General features: G+C 40.5%; 1 protein-coding gene across 2 annotated transcripts in view; it reads right to left on the bottom strand.

Annotated features, from left to right (window-relative positions):
- Positions 1-21,533, bottom strand: part of LOC133160667 (follistatin-related protein 5-like) — a 70,880-nt gene that overhangs the window by 24,728 nt on the left and 24,619 nt on the right. For both annotated transcript variants that reach the window (XM_061288556.1, XM_061288566.1), the window contains exons 5-7: positions 12,027-12,226; positions 10,653-10,773; positions 2,943-3,109 (exon numbers count right to left, since the gene is read on the bottom strand). In XM_061288556.1, coding sequence (XP_061144540.1) covers positions 2,943-3,109; positions 10,653-10,773; positions 12,027-12,226 — 488 coding nt within the window. The remainder of the gene's footprint in view (positions 1-2,942; positions 3,110-10,652; positions 10,774-12,026; positions 12,227-21,533) is intronic.

The following is a 21,533-nucleotide window of genomic DNA, read 5'->3' as shown; positions in this document are numbered from 1 at the left end:
AACTGCGGCCTAGGGTGTCCTGGTGCCAAGTGCACACATGGACACCCTTATGTTTGAACATGGTGTTCATTATAAAAAATCCGTGTCGAGCACAGAAGTCCAACAATAGAACACCGCTCGGGTTCAGATCGGGGGGGCCGTTCCTCCCAATCACGCCCTTCCAGGTCTCACTGTCATTGCCCACGTGAGCATTGAAGTCACCCAGTAGAACGATGGAGTCCCCAGAAGGAGCGCTCTCCAGCACCTCCTCCAGGGACTCCAAAAAGGGTGGGTACTCTGAACTGCCGTTTGGTGCATAGACACAAACAACAGTCAGGACCCGTCCCCCCACCCGAAGGCGGAGGGAGGCTACCCTCTCGTTCACCGGGGTGAACCCCAATGTGCAGGCGCCCAGCCGGGGGGCAATAAGTATACCCACACCTGCTCGACGCCTCTCACCGTGGGCAACTCCAGAGTGGAAGAGAGTCCAGCCCCTCTCGAGAGGGCTTGAACCGGAACCCAAACTGTGCGTGGAGGCAAGTCCGACTATATCTAGTCGGAACTTTTCTGCCTCGCACACCAGCTCGGGCTCCTTTCCAGCCAGAGAGGTGACATTCCATGTCCCAAGAGCCAGCTTCTGCAGCCGGGGATCAGACCGCCAAGGTCCCTGCCTTTGGCCGCCGCCCAGCTCACACTGCACCCGACCCCTTTGGCCCCTCCCACAGGTGGTGAGCCCATGGGAAGGGGGACCCACATCTCCTTTTCGGGCTTTGCCCGACCGGGCCCCATGGGCGGAGGCCCGGCCACCAGACGCTCGCCTTCGAGCCCCGCCTCCAGGCCTGGCTCCAGAGGGGGGCCCCGGTGACCATAATAAATAATATATTTTTTAAATGTTGCTTTAATAGGATATTGAAAATACCAATATGTGCGACTGTTCACACTAAACAAACAAAACGAACATTGGACAATGAACCACATGTTGCTTCATCAGATATGTAGCAGCCTGTTCTCGTATTTTTTTCATTTAACTTTAACATGCAATCACTCCACAATGTGACCTTGTCAATTTTCTTTTGTTGATTTAAAACAAATATATATCTCATTTCACCAATCCCATGCAATCCGTAACTCTCGATCTACCAGAAAAATTTTGTCCACAAATATGCTCGAGTCTGCAACAATCAGCGCAGCTCTGCTGGGCTGATGGGCTTTGAGTGATGACGCAACAGCCAGCAATGTTGCATAGAATTATGCCATAAGCCACGTTTTCACAACGCAGAGAAGCTCCAAAGACTGCAGTCAATCAGTGCATGTGGCGCATGTAGCATACAAACAAAACAGGTTGCTTATCAGACATTAATCTGTGCATCCAACAACACAACAGCTCTGCTTAATGTTTAGATTTGATATGATAGTGCTTCTGTGTCATTGTTTGAAAACAGCTAATGTTGGCCAACCCTCAGTCATTGGTGGAAAATCTCATTTGTGGGGGCACTACTTATTATATAAATTGTGATGTCACAATTGTGTCAAATTCACCTTTTCAGTATTAGGCAACTAAGAAAAGTTTTACCTGCTTGTGTAATTTCACACTTGATGGGTGGGCAGGTACCTCGGGAACCCAACTATTTGTATTAAAAAGTCAATTTTATATAATAAACCCCCTTTAAATCTCATTTGAATGCATTACCTCGCGCTTCCAATACAAATAGCCGCATAGGACCTGTCACATATTTTCATTTAGCAGCCGCGACTCAGACACAAAGCATTTATTTTCCAAGTTTAGCAACCTCACAAAACCCCCTCGTACCTTCTTACTTTCGCCACTCACGTAAATCCTTCAGAGCGGTCTGAAGAAATAATCTATCTTGACGTCTCCGTTTTTGTTACATCTTGAGCTTTCTCTTTTTTTTTTTTTTTTTTTATTTCCTCGCCATAAAATTCTCAAAGCGTTATATAACGTGTGAAAATTGAGTGTTTAAATGCGTCACACTGCTTCCCGGAGTGTCGGAGGATGACTGCGGACAGCTGGGCGGCTCATTTGAAGGGTCATCAAGATTTAATGTTTTACATCGCTGGCTTCACTGGGGCTCCCTTTATCTACTGCAACGCTGTTGACTTTATTATGCATCACACATACACACACACACACAGTAGAAATGTAAAAAAAAAAAGAGTGAGGTGGTCTTATCTGGTATCCCCCCCCCCACACACACACACTGAGCTCACTGAGGCACACACACACGCACAAAGTCCAACATTGTGTAGTTGTTTTGAAACCCCCTTGGTATCAACCTTCATTTTCTTTTCCCGTCCCTGAAATCCCCCTGTCGTCCTTCCCAGCATATCTCAGAGCAGCACAAGAGCAAAAAACATACCTGATTATTGTCCAAGTCGCAATGCAAAGCACTAAAAGTCACACAAAGTACCCACAAATGCCAAAAAAATACAAACGTAAATTATCTCAGTAATCTTAACACATTTCCCAAAATCCAATTTAGAATAAAACCATAATTGTGTAGAATAGTGATTTTTAGAGTAAAAAGTCAATTGTGTAGGTTTTAAATTCTAAACAATTAAATTCTAATTGAGCAAAAGAAAACAAAATGTATTTATTTACATTTTCACGATATTTGTATTTTTTCTTTAGTAAGTGAATTTAAAAAGTCTCAAACATGTCTTTAATCAATGTAGATCATGGTATTTTTGGTGAAAAAAAATACTGTTGTGTTTTGTCAGTGTGCATGTGGATATGTTTGCTTGTTTGTCTCTATGTAATGCCCTGTGACTGACTGGCGACCAATTCAGGGTGTAGTTTCCCTTTCGATGTCAGCTGCGATAGGCTCATTACAATTTGGCTCATGACGAATAGTTGCAGGGTGAAAATGAGTCTCAGTACGTCTCCGGTACGTCTCTGCATTAACTATAAAACTAGCCATTTATCTTATTGTTGTCATACTTACATTGATGTCGTCGAGGTTCAAGGCGTTGAGATACTGATTGTGCCTCTTCCACAGGATGGGCGGGCGGCGCTGGCCCGTGATGGCACAGATCAGCACGACACTTTGCCCCACTGTCACGGTCTTCGCCGTCACCCTCTGGCTCTCCGGCAGATCCAACAGGTACACATCTGTTGGCACAGAGACATGAATTCCAGCTTGTGTTTTGGGGGTTTCAGTCAAAACAGCCACGAAATCAGAATAGGAACGAACCTGCAGTGTAAATCCAAGCTGAGAGAATAAAACAATGTGATTATAAATGAACACAAGGTTATGTAGTTGCTGGTGTGCTACAGAGGCTGATCTAGAATAACAATATTGGTTTTGGGGTTTAATGAGGGAGACGAGTTTAATACTTTAAAAATCTGAATAAATGAAGAAGGGAATCGTTAGAAAGGTGTACTTGGACCAAGGCTAATCTTGATTTCAATCATGCTTAATGAATAGTGTTCTTGCGAAGACACGGGACAATTATCTCGAAGCAATTGAAGAATAATGACCATTTGCAAACACACTCCTTTTTTTGGGCTACAAATTGGACTTGAAGGTAACTGGAGCCACAAACCTAACCAACCACCTTAAACAAACTAAACCCTAACTACCTACTCGTAACTTAGAAAATCCAGAGTCTAAGTGTGTCTTTGGGGTTAGCTGCATTACGTTTACATTTTTAGTATTTCAGCTGTATAACTTATGTGTCAAAATGTGCACATTTACAAGAAAAATTAAAAGACAGCTGCCAAATAGTACAGTGAAAATATGAGGAATTGTGAGGGAGTTTATTTACAGTAAAAAAAATATATATATATAGTATGGAGTCATTCTCTATAGATACAAGAATGTACTGTTCCCAATAGTGGATGGAGGGTTGCATGGTGTCCAGCAATTGCATCAAGTTACTGAGTTGTGTTACGCAACCCCGTGTCTGAAAGAAAGCCTTCTTTAAGCTTTCACTCCAAAACAGACTCCATTAGTTGTGCTCCCGAAGGTGTAAAACCCAAACCCAAAGACCCCGCGTATTTCCGTCTTAACCTTCCATGTCTTGGCGACCTCGACCGACCTGCAAGAGCCCGACTGACCAATGGGAGCAGAGGGCGGAGAGAATGGCGAGGCTCACAGCTAAAACTGGTAATCTCTCACTTGGCCGACTAAAGCGCCGTTGAAATAGCAGCGAAATTAGGGGATTAACCACGCCCAGTGCTCCAAACCTCCATCACCTCGTTGTGAACTATCATTGTTGTGTTGTATGTACAGCCGTAATGATTTAAAGATTAATACCTTCGTGATGCAATACCAGTGATGGAGTTTTGCTCTCGTTTTATAATTTTATATTTTGCGTTTACAATTACATTTATATACAATATATATGCATACAAAACTTTAATAGAAAATAAATACTCAGTACTACAGTCATATTAGATGATTTGGTTAATTTTGATGTTCATTATATTTTACAAAATATTTTACGGTAAATGTAATAATTGGTAAAACAAAGTCGTATTATTTTGAGAAACACTATTTATAGAGAAACGAAAAAGTTATACGATTATGAGATGATATTGACAACAGTTGGACTATCATAGGAAAAAAAGTTCAAATTCAGCAACAAAAATGTGACATTTTTCTAAAGCTCCAAAAATAGTTGCGATAAAGATGTGTTTTTATTTTCATAGGTAAGAGTCAGAATTTTATGGGAATGTATTTAAAAGTGAAAAACCGGCATTATGAGATTAAAGGTTTTTTTTCCAGCAAAAATAGTCACAATTCTTTTTTCCGACAAAAAATTATGACCACACTCAATATTTATGAATTCAACTTCTGATTGCAAATTTTGTTTCTTACGGAACTTATCGGCAGTCACTCGTTGAATAAGTTGAATAAGTTAACACCCGACCGAATACCAAAGAAGTACATTGGTGTCAAGGAAATATGTTGAAGTGACACATTACGACAGAGACAATATTTGTATATCACATAAACCTGGATCGCTGATGGAAGTCACAGTGAGTGTTTGCTGCATGAACACGTTATTTTTTTCAAAGTCAAATCATCTCTAAGTATATTTGATTAATTTTCAAGGGAAATGTAAAATAAGATGGAATGATACTCAAGTGTTTTGGGGATTATAGTTCCTGGTAGAGTAAAACTAATCATACAGGCAATTATAAACATCTTTTGGCAGGGTTAATTACGTGCAGCTTTTTACTATTTGCTGCTGTCCTCACTCCTTCATGGAGGATTACTGTAATTTTGTAAAAAAATCCCAATTTAAATTGCTTAGCCATTTTTTGGTCTTTACATCCTTTCTGCCAATTACCCAATCAGAACACAGGTCCAAAGTTGGTACTGAAAATCCTGAATTTGAAATTTGGGTCACTTTTTCCTCCTCACAGTGTCTTGGGAAAGTAAAACTCATTCGACATTCTCCAGATGTGGAAGGTAAATACGCAAGGAAATTGGATCTGTCGTTCGATGAGCTAGGGCCAATGTATTCTCCGCTTCTTCCCCTTACAGACAGTGAAACCCGACAAAGTTAGACTCGTCCAGCTGCTGGCTGGTGGATCATCTGATCCGAAATCTCATTCCCATAATGTCGTCCTCTAACCGTTCAATCTTGTCGAGTAATGCCGGCGGGATTCGCGACAAGCTACAAACTCCATTTGCAGCTGATCCCCAGAGGAAGAGTGCCTGGTAAACTTCTGGGAGGGGATTATTTTTTCTGACTGAGTTTTCCCGATGGAACATATAAGACAGGAAGCGTTAGTGTCTCGTGCTCTAGCCATATGTTTCGTGTGAAAATGTTTATCATAAGATTTTATTTTTTTATTTCCCATGGCATTTGGGGTGAGCGTCATTATCCGGAGAGAATTTCCAACAGGAATATTGGTGTGTGTTTTGCCACAAAAGGACAACTTTTGTCAGAATGAAGCTCCTCAACTTGCTCGGAAATAGTTGCTGGGTACCAAGATACCATAAGAATGCGCCAATGTACTTTTATTCCTTTGGGCTGGGAACAAAAGTAGCTTGTTGCATATCGCTTCCAAAAAGACGAAATCTGTGACTGTTTGAAGCTCGACTGAATGTGAGCCTTTGGAATGTGAATCAAACAAGTGCAGTACTTTTCATTTGATATTTATTAAAAGAGTAATTGGCCCCCCTGTAAGATTCCCAGGCTGGAGTGACTCGACCTCCCCGGGGAAGGATCAACCTTGTACGACGAACCTGTAATAAGCAATTAAGGAGCGGGACGGAGAGATACGGCCGCATTTAAAATTGCCGCGAGGGTCACCGCATGAAGACAAATTACAGGTCGGTCGCTTAACCCAGCTCTTGCTCTTGGCCCGTCGCTCTCCTTCGTCGCCTCGTAGCTTTCGCTGGCAGGTCCATCAACAACCGAAGCTACCCACCAACGCTTGCACTTCGACGCCTCGGAGTGCAGATAAAAGCCTTTTTCCGCACACAGGCGGGGAATGGGAAAAAAGACGCCAAGATCAGAAAAGGGAAGGTTTCTGTGATCTTAGACGGCTCAGTTGATTCGAGAGAGCTCCTCGGTTCCCAGAAGAAGAAAAAGGAGGGGTTTCTGTTTTTGATGCCACATCTCTGACAAAGACAGAAACTAGTTGGAAACACAAGCACTCCCTTTTGTCTTCCCTTCTTGTATTTTGGGCTTTGATGAGGAGTCCCACGTCCAAATAAAGAAAGCAACACTTGCCCACATGCTGACGCCGTCTCGCTTCCACATTTTGTCCCCTGCTCCGAGCTGCTTTAATAGACAAAAGGACACTTCAAATGAAAGCAGACATTCTTCATTGGCTACAAAAGTTTGCCTTTGATACTTGCTTTTTGTTTTGCCACTGAATGTTGCTATTTGCTGATGAAAAGATGGTGGCTTGATGACACAGGGGACTAAGCCATTGATATTTTTTTGTTTTGTTTTACATTAGGAAGTGAGCCGACTTGTGAATGTTCAAAACTGTCCGCACATCCCATTTGACATGAGTAATGGTACTAATAACAGTCCTGATTCCAAATGACTACAATTTATTTATGGTAGCTGAAACTTGACCCTGGGGGGTATTCGATCCCTCATCCTACGTGTAGCCGACAAATCGGATCCATGAGAAACCAAATAAATATAAATGAATTTGTTTCTTCTTATTTCTCTGACTCACCAGCCACTACCATACCGACACGCATACGGTGTTGTCAGACTTTCACACAACTCTTAAATCAACAAAATATCAACTCGTTCAAAGGAAGCGTGCATTTAAATGCACAAGATCGCTTAGTGACTAATTTGTCCCTCCTCCCGCAAACACTACAAGCATACTAATGTCCACTTGCAATTATAAATAAAACTCTACCTTGTTGAATGGAAAACAGCTGCATGGCGCAGCTCTGATTTTTTTCCGAGTATTCCCTCAAGAATTATAATCAGACTCAATTTTACACTGCTACCTTTTATAGAGAGAGAAGCGGTTACATATCACTTTTCACACACCAAAATTTTGAGACACCAGCCCTGTCCAAGCACCGTAATTGAACACAATAAAGCCATTGAATTTTGAATCCTATGTCTTGAAATGCTGCAAGCGCTTGAAATGCTGTTTTTTTTAAACCCAAGCTATGGATTGAAATCGTTTTTTGAAATCCTAGCCACGACAGGAATCGTACTTCAAAACTCCGAGCCTGTCATAAACTATACTTTGAAACCCTAACTCAGTTTGAAAACCAAACCTTGCCATGAAATCGTAACACTTGCTGGTAACTTTAACACTTGAAACCCTACCTCTGGCTTGAAGCCCTGACTTCAGTTGTTAACGCTTACTTTAAAAAAAGTGGCAGGCTAGAAATCCTATTTTGAAACTCTTGAAACCATAAACCCTCCTTGAAACAATATCTTGAAACCTTAACATTGGGTTGAAAACATTTCCATGACTACAAACTGCAACCCTATTTTGAAGCCCTACTCTATTTGAAATCCTAACCTGTGTTTGAAACCCTACTTTGAAACCCCTACCCAGGCTTGAAAACCTAATTTGAAAAACTAAACCTGAGGTGATACACAACTTTGAAAACCTCACCCAGGTTTGAAACTCAAGAACCTAATTCTGGTTTGGAACCTAAGCAGTAACCCTGACTTAAAACCCTAATTTGAAACCAAAGGCAATCATTAATTCTGTTTGCAAGCCTACTTTATAGGCCTTAACTCAACATTGTCTGTACAATTCCAAAAGGGTCATTTTTCTCCTACTGAAGCGGCACACTGTACTTTTTTTACAAGATCGGCATCAACTAATTCTCTGAAGTGTTTTTGTTCATTTGGATATGATTTCATATTTGCTTTCCTGCCAAGCACAGAGGATACAGTCATGCTATTTGTTATGTACCTCACATTTTGTTTTACAATTCATTCCAAAAATTAAGGACTCTCACGGTGTGAAGAGAGAATTCAGCGACTTGGCATTTGTTGATGGTGTTCACGGAGTCTCGTCTGGTGCTGCTATTTTGGTTAGCAACACAGTTCAAATGGGCTCAGCAGCTAGTTAGCTTGCAAGTCAGATTCAAAGCCCTTGAAACCCTCCTTTCAAATGTTAACACTGACTTTAAACCCAACTTTGAATCCTCATTTGAATCCCAAACTTGCATCCTAACTTTATCAGTGCATTGAATTCTGACTTTGGAACCATAACTGAGGTTTGAACCTATCTGGTGTATTCCATTTAAAATGTGGTGCTGGGACATAATTTCTTATCCACAAATCAGTGAGCCATGACTCCGCATATTATTCAAGCAGCAACATTGATGTCATCTATTAAAATATGACGTGTGTGCCTGGTGGTTTTCTCCATGTAGATTTATTCTGGCGTTGCTTTGAATAATAAATGGACGCTACTAAAGGTGTGCTGAGGCACCACTGTTAAGGGAGGGCCCCCAACAGGTGTTGTTATCATGTAAAAATATTGAAATTAACTTTGCAGAGTCCTGACGATGGTTAACCTTTCATTTCACACAGGTGCCATCCCACCTCAGTTACGGCTCGCGTACAACCGCCAGAGATGGGAAATTGCTGGATTGCTGGGTTGCCTTTGTGCCCTAATCACTGGGTTAGGGTTAAAATGCATGTGTGTGTGTGTGTGTGTGTGTGTGTGTGTGTGCGTGTGTGTGTGTGTGTGTGTGTGCGTGCGTGCGTAAAATAAGTTGATGCACCTGGCAACATATTGACATATTCAAGGGAAGGCCAATAATTTTGTCTTGAGAGTTTCAGCCAAACAAGTGCTTCTTCAAGGCAACACAGTTGAGTTCACATGGTTTGCAGTTTGGTCCTGAAGAGCTTTTCATACACACACATAGACGCACACACACACACGCACACACTGGCTCACAACTTTGTATTGGCTGATAAAATGAAGGCGGCGGCCGGGGATTCTGCCACCCCCTGCCACTAAATGTGTCACGCCAGCCAAATGTCAGATCCCGTCAAAAGATATCAAGGCAGGCTGCAAAATGTCAGATGGGAAAGGGAGTCATGAAAGCCATGATGATGGTGAAGAGGTGGAGGGGGAACAAAGGGGATGGAAAAGTAGTGCACGCGTGTTTGCCTTCACCAAGCACCTGTGTGGCCCTAGACGACTTGTTATTGTGTGACCTGCTTTCTTTTTGGCAAATGCTAAGCCGTCAAACTTGTTCAGCTTTCATCTGCCTGCCCCACTGGACAGATTCAATATACTTTGATGTAACAATGTGAGGAACTAACAGACTTGTAAAGTTGCAAGGCCCTTTACACATAGAAAAATATTGGACTGTTTTCGTCCAGATTTTTCCCTTTATTCCCAATCAAGTATGACAAAAACCTGACTATGTCTTAGATGGAACACTCAAAGGTTTCGGTCTAGAATATATTAAGAAATGCGAATTGAATGCGAATCCATTAGGGTTTTGAGGTCAGCGGGCCCATGAGCCAGAGTTCAAAGCAAACGTGTTGAATTGGCATTTAGATGTTATGCCGCATGGAAAGAGAATAAGATGCCAACAGAACTCAAGTCGGCACCAAGTGTAATTGCTTCTAAACCAAGGTTAATAGAAAACTATTCCTTAACTTTTCCCACCATACCTGTGGTCTTATAAAGCATTTCTATAATCTTTCTCTCTCGCGGTACGTTCTTTGAATAATTTTAGCAAACTACTTTTATTTATTTTTAATCTACCGGGGGCAGCAGCTTTAGGAGGGACCCCGAGACTTTCCTTTCCCCAGCCACTTTGTCCAGTTCATCCCGGGGGATCCCAAGGCGTTCCCAGGCCAGCTGAGAGATATAGTCTCTCCAGCGCGTCCTGGGTTGTCCAAGGGATCTCCTGCCGGTGGGACATGCCGGCTACACCTCCCCAGGGAGGCGTCCGGGAGGCATTCTGATGAGATGCCCGAGCCACCTCATCTGGCTCCTCTCAACGTGGATGAGCAGTGGCTCTACTCCGAGTCTTTCCCGGATGACCGAGCTTCTCACCCTAACCGAGGTTCTCACCCTATTTTTTTTTTTTTTTAAAGTACAAAATTCCTTTACAGTATTTGTAATTTTTTTCCAAGCAGCCGCAATCAGATAAAAATGCTATTTACACATCAGGGTTTTATTCCCAGTGGTGAGCGTTAAGGTATCCAAGGAAACGGGGCCAGCCTACCGAAGGTGGTGTAGAATTCTTCCCTGGTGAGGTGCTGGTCATCGTCCACATCGTTGTACTTGAACAGATCCAACAATGTACACTCGCCAATGTCCTTAGGCAGACCTTGGTGCTTCGTCACCTCGAGAAAGGAAAGATGGTGTTAAGATGGCGGCGCTTTTCTTTTTTTTTAATTTCTACTCCATCAACAACCTCTGTCATTGCTCAATGAAAAAACACTTACTTATATGAGCATAATAACAGACATTGTGGCTAACCAATAATGAAGTTACAATGACTTTGATTGCATTTTCACCCAGAGACTTAACATCTGTTCAGCACTGTTAATCTCTGATGTCTACAAAGACTGTCTCACTAATTAATCTCATTTTCAAGACAAATTAAAAATGAAGAAAAAAATGCATCAACTAAGCTTGAGAAAGGTGTCTTCAAAGTCATGTTGAAAAAATACACGCCAAACTTTTGCAACATATTTTGCCTTAACAAGCTTTCATTCCTTGCGTGCTGTCAAGAGAAGCATGGCAAGAATGTAAAAACATGTAAAAAATATGTTAATATTAAAATGAGATGTCAAGGCTGGCAGACGGTTACTAAGAAAGACACTGAACTCCAGCGGGAATACATGAAAATAGATCTGAAGAGACATTCTGATGGATAACAAAGCTAACCAAAGTGAACCTACCCTGAACTCCCTAAAGACTGAAGGCATTTAATAAAATATAATTGAATAACTGGATCAATTCCAATAAAATAAGAAAAAAAGCAACTTTATTCTCATAAGATTAAAGTTTTGCTGTGTTAAGAAAGTCCCATTTTTGTTGCAACAGTATGACTTTTTTCATAAATAAAATAAAATAGTAGGTCAATGCTTTACTCGTAAGATGTTGGCTTTTATTACTTAAAATTCCAGCCTAAAAAAATAAGTAGTCCTATTCTGATACTATTACCGCTTTCTTAAGATATTTAGATTTTAATTACACCATTAGTCTTGTAAGATTACAACTTTTTTCTCAGAATTCTTACTTTCTTAGAAATACTACTAACATTATTATGTCTGGAAGTTCTAATGAAAGGTCACAACTTCCACAGTCTCACCCGTGTGTTTAGTAACTTCTCCACCTCATATAATTTCCTGCCATTGAATTTAAATTAATTAGAATAATTAATTTACAAAGGTTGAATCAAGGCAACTGGACTCTTCATGTTGGTTGAATTCACTGTATGTTTCTTGTTTTCCAAAAGTATTCAATCATGACTTGGTCAAACAATGTCAAATTCAAATTTGGTGATTGGCTAAATTCTAGATGAGGAGTTCAGGTACAAAAAATCTGTGTTTATCATCAACTGAAAATGAATGGACTGCTCTCTATCTACCTGTGAAAGTTCGCTTGCTGAGATTTGCCCATTTCTGTCTGCGTCGAAACCTCTGAACATTGCGTCGACCAGCTGCTTCCTAGCGGCCATGTTGTCTTTGCGGCTCCCGCTCGCCACCTTTGTCGTGGCATGTCTTTTGTCGTACACGTCCAAGAACTTGGCCTTGAGGCGCCGGAAGTCGCTCAGTCTGCAGCTGTCACCTAGAAGGAGAAAAAAAAGTGGCGTTTAATTGAGGACTGAAAGGTGAAGCAGTCCACTCACTCAGTTTGATATGAGTAGGTTAAAAACAATGAAACACTATCGTTCAAACTCGGAGCAGAGTCACTGTCAGATCTCCCGCGACATCTGCTGCTGTCACCACCTCAATCCAATATTGGGGAGATTTTTTATGAATATGTACTTGGAGAGCTTTTTTTTCTGCCAACCTTTTATTTGTACTACGAATTTCCGTGGCGTCATGAGATAAAAGTTGTAAGAGCAAGTAAACCGCATTTGAAATATTCAGTAGCTTGAATGAAATCCCTTTAGTAAGGACAGAAAAAATGTAATTTCAAATAAAAAATATTGTAATCTATAGAGGACAGAAAATTGTAACAAAGATAACCCAAGTAAATATAAAATGCTGTTTTATGTTCTGATTTGATTTATTAAGTGAAAAGAAACTATTGAAGGCCAGTCTTACTAGAAACCCATGTTACCGATCCGATGATGCGGAATTAAAGCAAATCTTCAAGGAAGAGCTGGTCAAAAGAGCTCCACAGAGATGTGCAAGACTCATTGCCACTTATAGAAAAAGCTTGATTTCACTTTCACTTTTCACTTGCTGCTAAGAGTGAACCAACTAGTTATTAGGTTTAGGGGCAATCCCTTGGTCACACAGGGCCATGGAGGTTTGGATTTTTGGTTTCTCTCTCCTAATAATGAAAAAACCTTTGTTGAAAAACTGCAATTAGTTTGCTTGTGCTGTCTTTGATTAATGGTTAAATGTGTTTAATGATAAGAAATATTTAAGTGCGCAAAAACAAAAAATAACACATTTTCACACTACTGTATATAAAGTAGCAACTGGCTGCAACTGACAACAACCACCCAAGGCGTTATTGGAAAAACAATGGTTTGAGGCACCATAAATAATAAATTTTTAAATTGAACTATGAATAATGTGGCACAAATGACAAGCAAGAAGAGGATCCCCCCGTCTGCTTTAGTTTTAATAAGATTAAGAAGAAACTGAGAGATCTAACCCACAAGTGCTCAAGAAGACGTTCAATGTTTCAAGTCACGTGTTGAGTTTTCTCCTGTGTAATGTTCCCTTCTAATGAGTATAGTACGGAACGCCGTCACGCTGTGTTTCTGACTGGACACAAGTCTTTGCGCTGTGAAAGGAGTAAAAAGTGTGTGGTGATGCCTCATCTATGACAGGACTGTTGTGACATCTCTTGACAAGCATCAGCATCAGACAAGCCGCCCGCTTCGCAAATGGCACAATGAATAAAAGATAAATGGCTGTCGGCGGACCCTCGGGAACGTGAAGGTCACGGCCGTCACGTTGCGGCGCACACGCGACCACACGCTCAGGCTCAGAGGTACAGTACTGGCCACTATCACAAGCATTTCTTACTCTTAATGCAAATGGAGAAATAGACAAATGCGTGATATTGACACGATTGTTTGCACCCTAACAGTATTCTGCAAAGTTTAGAGCGGAAACTCAGCTGATGGATAGCTGCGTTGACAAACGGTTCAATTTACGAACAAAATTTCTGATGACCAATTTCCTGTAAATATCCGCCACATCCTACAATGCAATGCAAAAGCCACATTGCATTGTTGAATATGGCGGCCATTTTGGTGAACAGAAACCGCAGTGGAATAAAAAACGCAACAATGTGCAGTAATTTGCTACAAAACGAGTTTGGTTTTGTTTTTGTTTATTTTAAACGTGCTTTCACTTATTTCTATGTTGGTATAATAAAACATCTTTTTAACTGTGCGAAATGTGTTGCCATGGAAACCACCATCAAAAATGTCCAAAAATGTCAACTTTTCTAAAACCTAAAATTACATTTTTCTTTTCATGTTACAGTCCAACCACCTTTTAAAGTACTGTGGTGACCCCTGTAACACCTGTGAGTAGTTTCAAAGGGATGATCAATCCAAAAAGGTTGAAGGAGAACAGGTTGCTGATTGCTTTAGAAAGACTCTGTTTTGTGTGGAGAGTAGACACAACTTGTCTTTGTCTCCTCATCTCATTGTTTATCGCATATCCACAAAATAAGTAAGCGTTAATTGTTTTATTCTTTTCTTAAGTCTTTTTTTTTTAATTAACTTTATTCTTGTAAGACTAAAAAAATTTTTCTCATCAAAAAAGTTTCTTTTGTGGCATTGTTTTATTCTTATTTTCAGAGTCAGAGTCAGAGTCAGCTTCTCAAGGAAAACCAACTTTATTTTTGCAAAATCTTTTTGAGTCCCCCAAAAAATATATTAAAAAGTATGATAGATATATGCAGCGGATATTTATGTGTGTATGGGTACATATAATACATTTTAAATGTAATATATATATATTGTAATTTAATTGAATAAAATCTTTGAAAAGTATTTCCTTCTTTGTAATCTGCAACGTGACAATGACAAGGCAGTCCATGTCTTTTTTGTGATGCCTCACACAGGCCTTCTACAATCAAAATCACACCTTGTTCTTCTATCTCACTCACAAATAAAAAAATCTGTGGCTCAATAGCCAAGAACGAAATGCGAGTCGCGAACAGCACATCCTCCCGTGGCCTCGGCCGCGGTCGTAGCCGCTCCCACCATCCATCAGCATGGTGACAAGCGAGCTGGCCTCAAGCGCAGGTCACTGATGGCAATCTTGAAGGGCGAGTGCGGGCCGCGACACCTGAGCTTGGCAGTAAACTAACGTATGACGCCATACAGTCACAGTTCACTTCAAGAGCACCGGTGTCTTATCTCTTTAAGGCTAGTGCCGGACCGATAAGGATATTTTTATAGCGATGCTGATAACGATATTTGGCAGAATAAAATTCTTGTAGCTGAATAAATGTCGATTGATTAGAAGCTTAAGATCAGGGGATGCTTTGAGAATAATTGTCAATTTTTGTCTATGTGAAGCCCTTTGAGACTGCTTGTGATTTAGGGCTATACAAATAAACTTGACTTGACTTGACTTGACTTGACTTGACTTGACTTGATTAATATAATGAATGAAAAACGTTCTTCAATGTCCCTTAACATTTACCCAAATAAAGAAGTGAATTCCAAGCAGAATATGTTACTGTTTTACAATCCTTTTTGTTAGTTTAACTACGACTGAGGGAAAAATCAGTCGATCGATTTTTGTCATGAATTTCATTTTGTGGATGGGAAATGTTTGAATGTCATTACCTTCATCTTGTGCTGTAATCAATTAATTTGGTTTTAAAAAATATATACACGTTTTGAAAGCACTAACAACAAAATGTTCAAGTCCCAATTGCAAGCCGCTAAAAAGTTGGGAGTTTCTAAAGATTAAATGTACTGATCTTCAACATTAACTGCAACCAAAAGTTAACTCGAACCAAACTGGGCAGTGATTGTTTTACATACCACTAGTGGGCGCCCGTGCACACACGTTGAGAATCGCAACGGCACGTCGTCATTCGTTCTTGGTTTCTCTGAGATGCCATTTTAGGTGATCATCCCTTTTACCATGCCCTTACTTCATTCATTTTTGCGTAACAAAATTCTATTTTCGATTTTACATCAGCCCATTTAGGCATTCAACTAGCTAAGCATGGATTGATTACATCCTCTGGTGACTTTAGTACTAAATGTAGAGCGTTACTCGGTCAGTAGCATTAGTCGTGAGCAAAAGTGTGCCAAGTTGACTTGTTAATGACTGTACTTAATCTCGCCCCCTTCAATCAATTGTGTTCACTTCCATGAACACCTAAGCAGCATCTATCACTGCGGATTTTACTGCACGGCCTTATAAAGCAGCTCAGACACCATCAAAGTGTGTTGATTACTATAAATAACCTTTATTGGTACTTGAAGGAAACCAAAACAACTGAAACAAAAACACCGGCATAGCACTCAGGTTCGTGTTGCCTGCGCCACAAATAACAAAATGCTAGCTTCTCTGCAGGGAAGGAATCATTCCTGGGATGAGCTGTCACATGGTCGCTGCTTGATTTAAAGGCTTAATAAAGTTCACCCCTATGCTGGACAAGCAAGGGACTTCGATGAATGCTATGCAATTTAACCAGTATTTTATTAAAGTGCAACAAAGAACTTAGAAAGTAGAGTTTCATAAAATGAGAAATTCAAAATGGGCTTGAGCGATTGCAGTAAGCTCTGTTGGCTTTTGCAACTTTACCAATTTTCTTTTATCTCTATAAGCTTAATCAAGACCACAGTTATGATGTTTTTCATAATCATTTGAACACAAAATTAAAGTCCCCCTATTGGTTTCTGGCGTACAAAAAGTGGATCACTGTTGCAGGCAAACTGGCAAACACGATTATCAAGACGTCTCTTGAGGTTGACTGGTAATCCTCTCTGAGAGAGAGGTGAACACACACACACACAAACTCTCATCATCACCATCCATCCGATCTTAAGTGATGTAATCCCATAGATCTAATGTGCCGCATGTGGCATCCTCCTCAGCCTTCATCGATCGCCTCCTAAAGCCGTCGACTTGACAAAAAGGTGACGCTAACGGGAAGGGTCGCCGTCTCAGCAGCCTTGCCTTTTATATTTTATCACCTCTGCCGAGGCGGCTTTGTGAGTGGGGTTACCACACTTCCTCAAATAGAGTGAATACTAGCACCTGGAGAATCCTGTGACTTTTTGCGGTGTTATTGGAGATTCTGTCAGAGTAGACGTTGAACCCCGCCACTTGTTCGGCAGTGCTACAACATAAGCCATCTGAGTGAATAACTCTCATGTATATTACTTTTGGGTGAATAAAAACAGAGTTGTCATGTGAATTACCAGCTCCTCAGGTGGACTGCTCATTGGCACGTATAGACAACGGACCATGTACGCCGACAGAAAATTTTGAATCATCTTCACTGAAACTAACATGCATGTATTTGGAATGTGAAAGGAAGCCAAAGTAAAATCCAGTCAACTCATTTCAACTTCATTTATATAGAATACTACAATTAGTTCTAAAAAGCCATACCTACGTAAATAAAGGCTAAACAAATAAAGAAAACCAAAACCGCCAAACTAGAAAATTTAACATCTGCGTGGCGTTTGCTATGGCTGCGTTTGAGCCAAATATTCATCACAGTAAGCTTAATTACAATTTCAGTACATTTCAGTTATTGAAAAACATTCTTTGTACAAATATACGTGTATGGGGCTTTTTTTCCCCCATTTTGTTTGAATATAACATACTATAATGGAAGTAAATGTTTCTGTCATTTCTATATTAATCATGGAATTGTGGCTCATTGAAGTCATTTTAGGGGGTCTTTGTTCCAAAGCCAAGTCCTGAAGGACTCCACATCCTGCCTTCCTGGAGTGCAGCTTGTAGATAAATTACTTTGTCGTCCTCCCGCTTGCCAAGTAGGCGGGGGACGCGGTGGAACTGGCTGCCAATACGGCAGATGACTCCATACATCAGCAAACATTTCGATTTCCGACCATTCATCCGGCAAGACCAATGAATGCACCTCCTGGACTCCAATATTTGATGGTCCTGTTGACCTGGATACGTCTAGCCAGCTATCTAGCTATCCATCTATCCATCTTTCTCTTACATTAAGCCTCTTTGAAACATATACAATGCATGATAGTCATGCGTCAAATGATCATGAAAAAGCTTCAGTATAATGACTAAATATTCTATTGCACAATGTAATCCTTGATAATAATTTGATGGATTTGTTCACATTTTAATTAAATGACTTCATATTTTAACATTCAAGCCTTCATAAATCAAAACCTATTGTATCGCTGTCAATGTTATTCTTAGTGACTTGCACTTTTTGACACGGTCTCCATGGAGATTTGAACTCCTGCTTTGATATGAAGGGAACTTTTAATATCTCCTAATGATGATTTTATGAGAGGTATAGGTAAGGTCGCACTTGGGTTCTAGAGTGCAGTTTAATTACACGGGAGGAAAGTTCTACAGGGAAGGTTGCGATGGGGACGGTGTGGAGTGGACTATTCATAGCTTTGATATGAGAAGACGCCCACGGTACGATGACCAAGTCAAAGCGCTCTTCCTCCTCCTCAAGTGTGTGGTAGCAAAGAGTCCAGCAGTGATACACTTAAGTGTTTTTAAAACAGTTTACGTCAAAACAAATGCCAACAAATAGCTCAGATACAACAAAACACAAACTGGTGAACAAATATTAGAACAGTCATCTCTCACAAATTACATAGCCAGAGGTGAATGCAACTCCATTTCGTAACACCCCCCCCCCCCCCCCCCCCTCGCTAGCACAATGAATACATACAGAAATATTAAATACACTACTACTCTTTGTTTGGTTTTATCGCGGTGACACCAAACAAGGCATGTTGCTTCACTTCAAGAAACTAAGTCTCTAAAGTCACACAAAACAAGAGTTGGAAGCTCTCTATGGAATGACGAGTTCATTTCGGTGAGAACCAAGAGTAATAGTTTTGATTATTCCTTGATTTTTTTCAAATACCGGATTTTCCGGACTATAAGGCGCACCTAAAAATAAAAAAAATTCTCAAAAGGCCGACAGTGCACCTTATAGTCCAGTGCCGCTTATATATGGACCAAATTCCTAAATTTAAACTGTCCCGAAGCATTGTGTCATGAAATAAATCATAAGTGGTCTGCTGAAGACTATGAATCCTGAATCAAAAGGACTATGGATCATTATTTTGTGATTATAAAGTAATTTGCTGAGTCTGAAGTTGAAATAAAAAAGATAAAATGGAGAATGATTTGATTTGGATTATTATTGCATTAATGGTGCGCCTTATAGTCGGGTGCGCCTTATATAAGGACGAAGTTTTAAAATGGGCCATTCATTGAAGGTGCGCCTTATAGTCCGGTGCAAAATGATATTTAACATCTCAATTGTAGTCGTAGCAGCCGTGGCTAACATCAGCTTGTTTACACTGCTAATGCAAGCTCAGCTAGCACTGCTATTTTCTTAAAGCTGGACATGTTTTTATATGACTAACATGACTATGTACTTTCAATATGCTATGATGCATGGCCATGTTTAAGAATCACACTCGTCAGAATCATGATTGTGAGGGTATGTGTCTTTAGTCAGATACTCAAGTAGGAGAGAGGTTAATGAAGGGAAGCGGCATTCAAATGTTGCTGGCAATTTTACCACTGCAGACTCTTCAAGACACTTTACATTTTGACACTTGTATGACAGAGTTAATACTGTTAAGAATATGATTCAAAACATTGCCTGAGCAGTAAAATCAAAATCCTACGCACATTCAAATCCTACACAGAAGTTTCCTTTTAATGAATGTGAGCGCATGGATGTCATGAATGTCTCACTTGGTGCTTTGGGGAGGGAACAATAATCCGCGACGCTTAATCAGCCAATTTGTCATATGATTGTTGGGGCTCAACGCAAGGAATAATGGGCTCCTTCCGCTCCCCGTAATGAACATGCAAATCGATACAGCGAGGTCTCAAGGCCGGCACTATAAATAAGCCTATTGATCATGTGCGCACATGCACACAGTCATCGTCTAACCTCCATCAGCAATAAGATTACAGGCTTGTCAGATTGAGATGTATAGTGTAAATGATTTAGAATGATTTAGAATGCTATAGTATGCGTATTTTCTTTTGCCAGCAAGTGCATATCAAAGGCGTGTCGAATCTATGCGTGAAATAGTCATTGAAAAAAAATAGAAGAGCAAAGTATGAACGATGTACAGTGAGGAGTGAGGGATGGGGCTAAATTGTATCCTTATTCTCACAATCTTTATGTTGGTCAGTGTGCTGAGCTTTTCAGGGTTGTTCCACATTCAAAATAAATAGAGGATTTTAACCTGTACACACATTTCATTTCTTATAATAATGTACATTTCATTGCTAACCAGTGCCCCACCGTGCCGCCCTGTTTTGATTTTCGATTATTTTTTATAAATATCTACCTTATTTATTAATTTATCATTATTTTAGATAATAAAGAACTACAAATATGTACAGTACAATGTGAAATCATTGTCTCACATTAGACAACGCCTGCAGGATGACCTCATAATTAACTACCGAGTGCCAACAAGTCATTAAAGGAGAGCAAGTCATCTCTCTGTCTCCACTGGGACAGACAGACGCCTTGTTATGGCGGAGGCTCTCCAGGGGACTCTGCTTCTTGTTGTTGATGTTCTTGTTGGTGCTGCCAGGGGTGTTTGAAGCAACACGTTTGTGGAAAGATCCTAATTACTGCTCTTCGTCACTTTTGTTGTGGATGTACAGCATGTGCATTGTTTGACGCAAACATGCAGCATTCAGACATGTTCCCATTCGTACACATACACCTACAATCTACGAGGGAAAAGACCATTCACATCGATGAGAGCTAATAAGATGCCTCACCTCAAATAAACCCTTGTCATCTCCACCCTTAAACTGTAGTTTTACCGAATAAAACTTGACTAGTGACAAATATCACTGGGGGGAAATATTGCTGATTACGACATTGCCGTCTAATAGACACCTTTTCTGCTGAGTAAATATATGCCTCGAGGTATCATGTTATCCTCGCATCATGCCTCAATCACTTTGGGAATGAAATAAAACACAATTGTGTATTTGATGAAATGCTCACCTCACCCTTTTTTGTTTTAAACTGCAGTTTTGCTGAAACGGAATGGAAAAAAAGCCTCCCACCTAATTGATGCCCACACACTCCAAACTAAGTTTTGCGTAAATCCAGTAAACATATTGACAATCACTGGGTGCATCAGAAAAAAAAGGCTCGCCCTCAAATAAACGTTTGTTTTCCTCTCCAGAATAAAAGCAGACGATTTGCATCAACCAATGTAACTTACACCTCCCATCTCACCCGCAAGGCGACCACGATTGTGAGTGATGCGAGTCACCCCGCTCACTCTTTGTTCGAGCTTCTGCCCTCTGGGAAGAGGTACAGAAGCCTGCGCTCCCGCACCTCCAGACTCTCAAACAGCTTCATACTCCAGGCTGTTAGGATCCTGAACTCGCTCCCCCGTTCTGCGTAGCGTCCTGTACTTTCACTGTCTGAACTGTCTGAATGCACACTGGCTCTTATTATTTATTATTTGTTATTACTCTTATTTATTGTTTGTGCCTTTTTGTTTTTGATGTTTTTTACTTTTGCGCTATGCTTGCTGGCTCCGTTATTTATTGTGTTATCTGTTTATTTATTATTTATTCATCACTCTTACTATTGATTGTTAGAATTTTTGCCTTCTTGTTTTTATATTGTGTCGCGTACATGTATGTCTATCGTGTTATGTGTCTCGTCACCGTGGGATAGAGAAAAACGTAAT

Source organism: Syngnathus typhle, linkage group LG1 (genome assembly GCF_033458585.1).
Source record: "Syngnathus typhle isolate RoL2023-S1 ecotype Sweden linkage group LG1, RoL_Styp_1.0, whole genome shotgun sequence".
Classification (NCBI taxonomy): domain Eukaryota; kingdom Metazoa; phylum Chordata; class Actinopteri; order Syngnathiformes; family Syngnathidae; genus Syngnathus; species Syngnathus typhle.
Note: the sequence above shows the minus strand (reverse complement) of the source record. Positions and strands in the feature narration are given on the sequence as shown.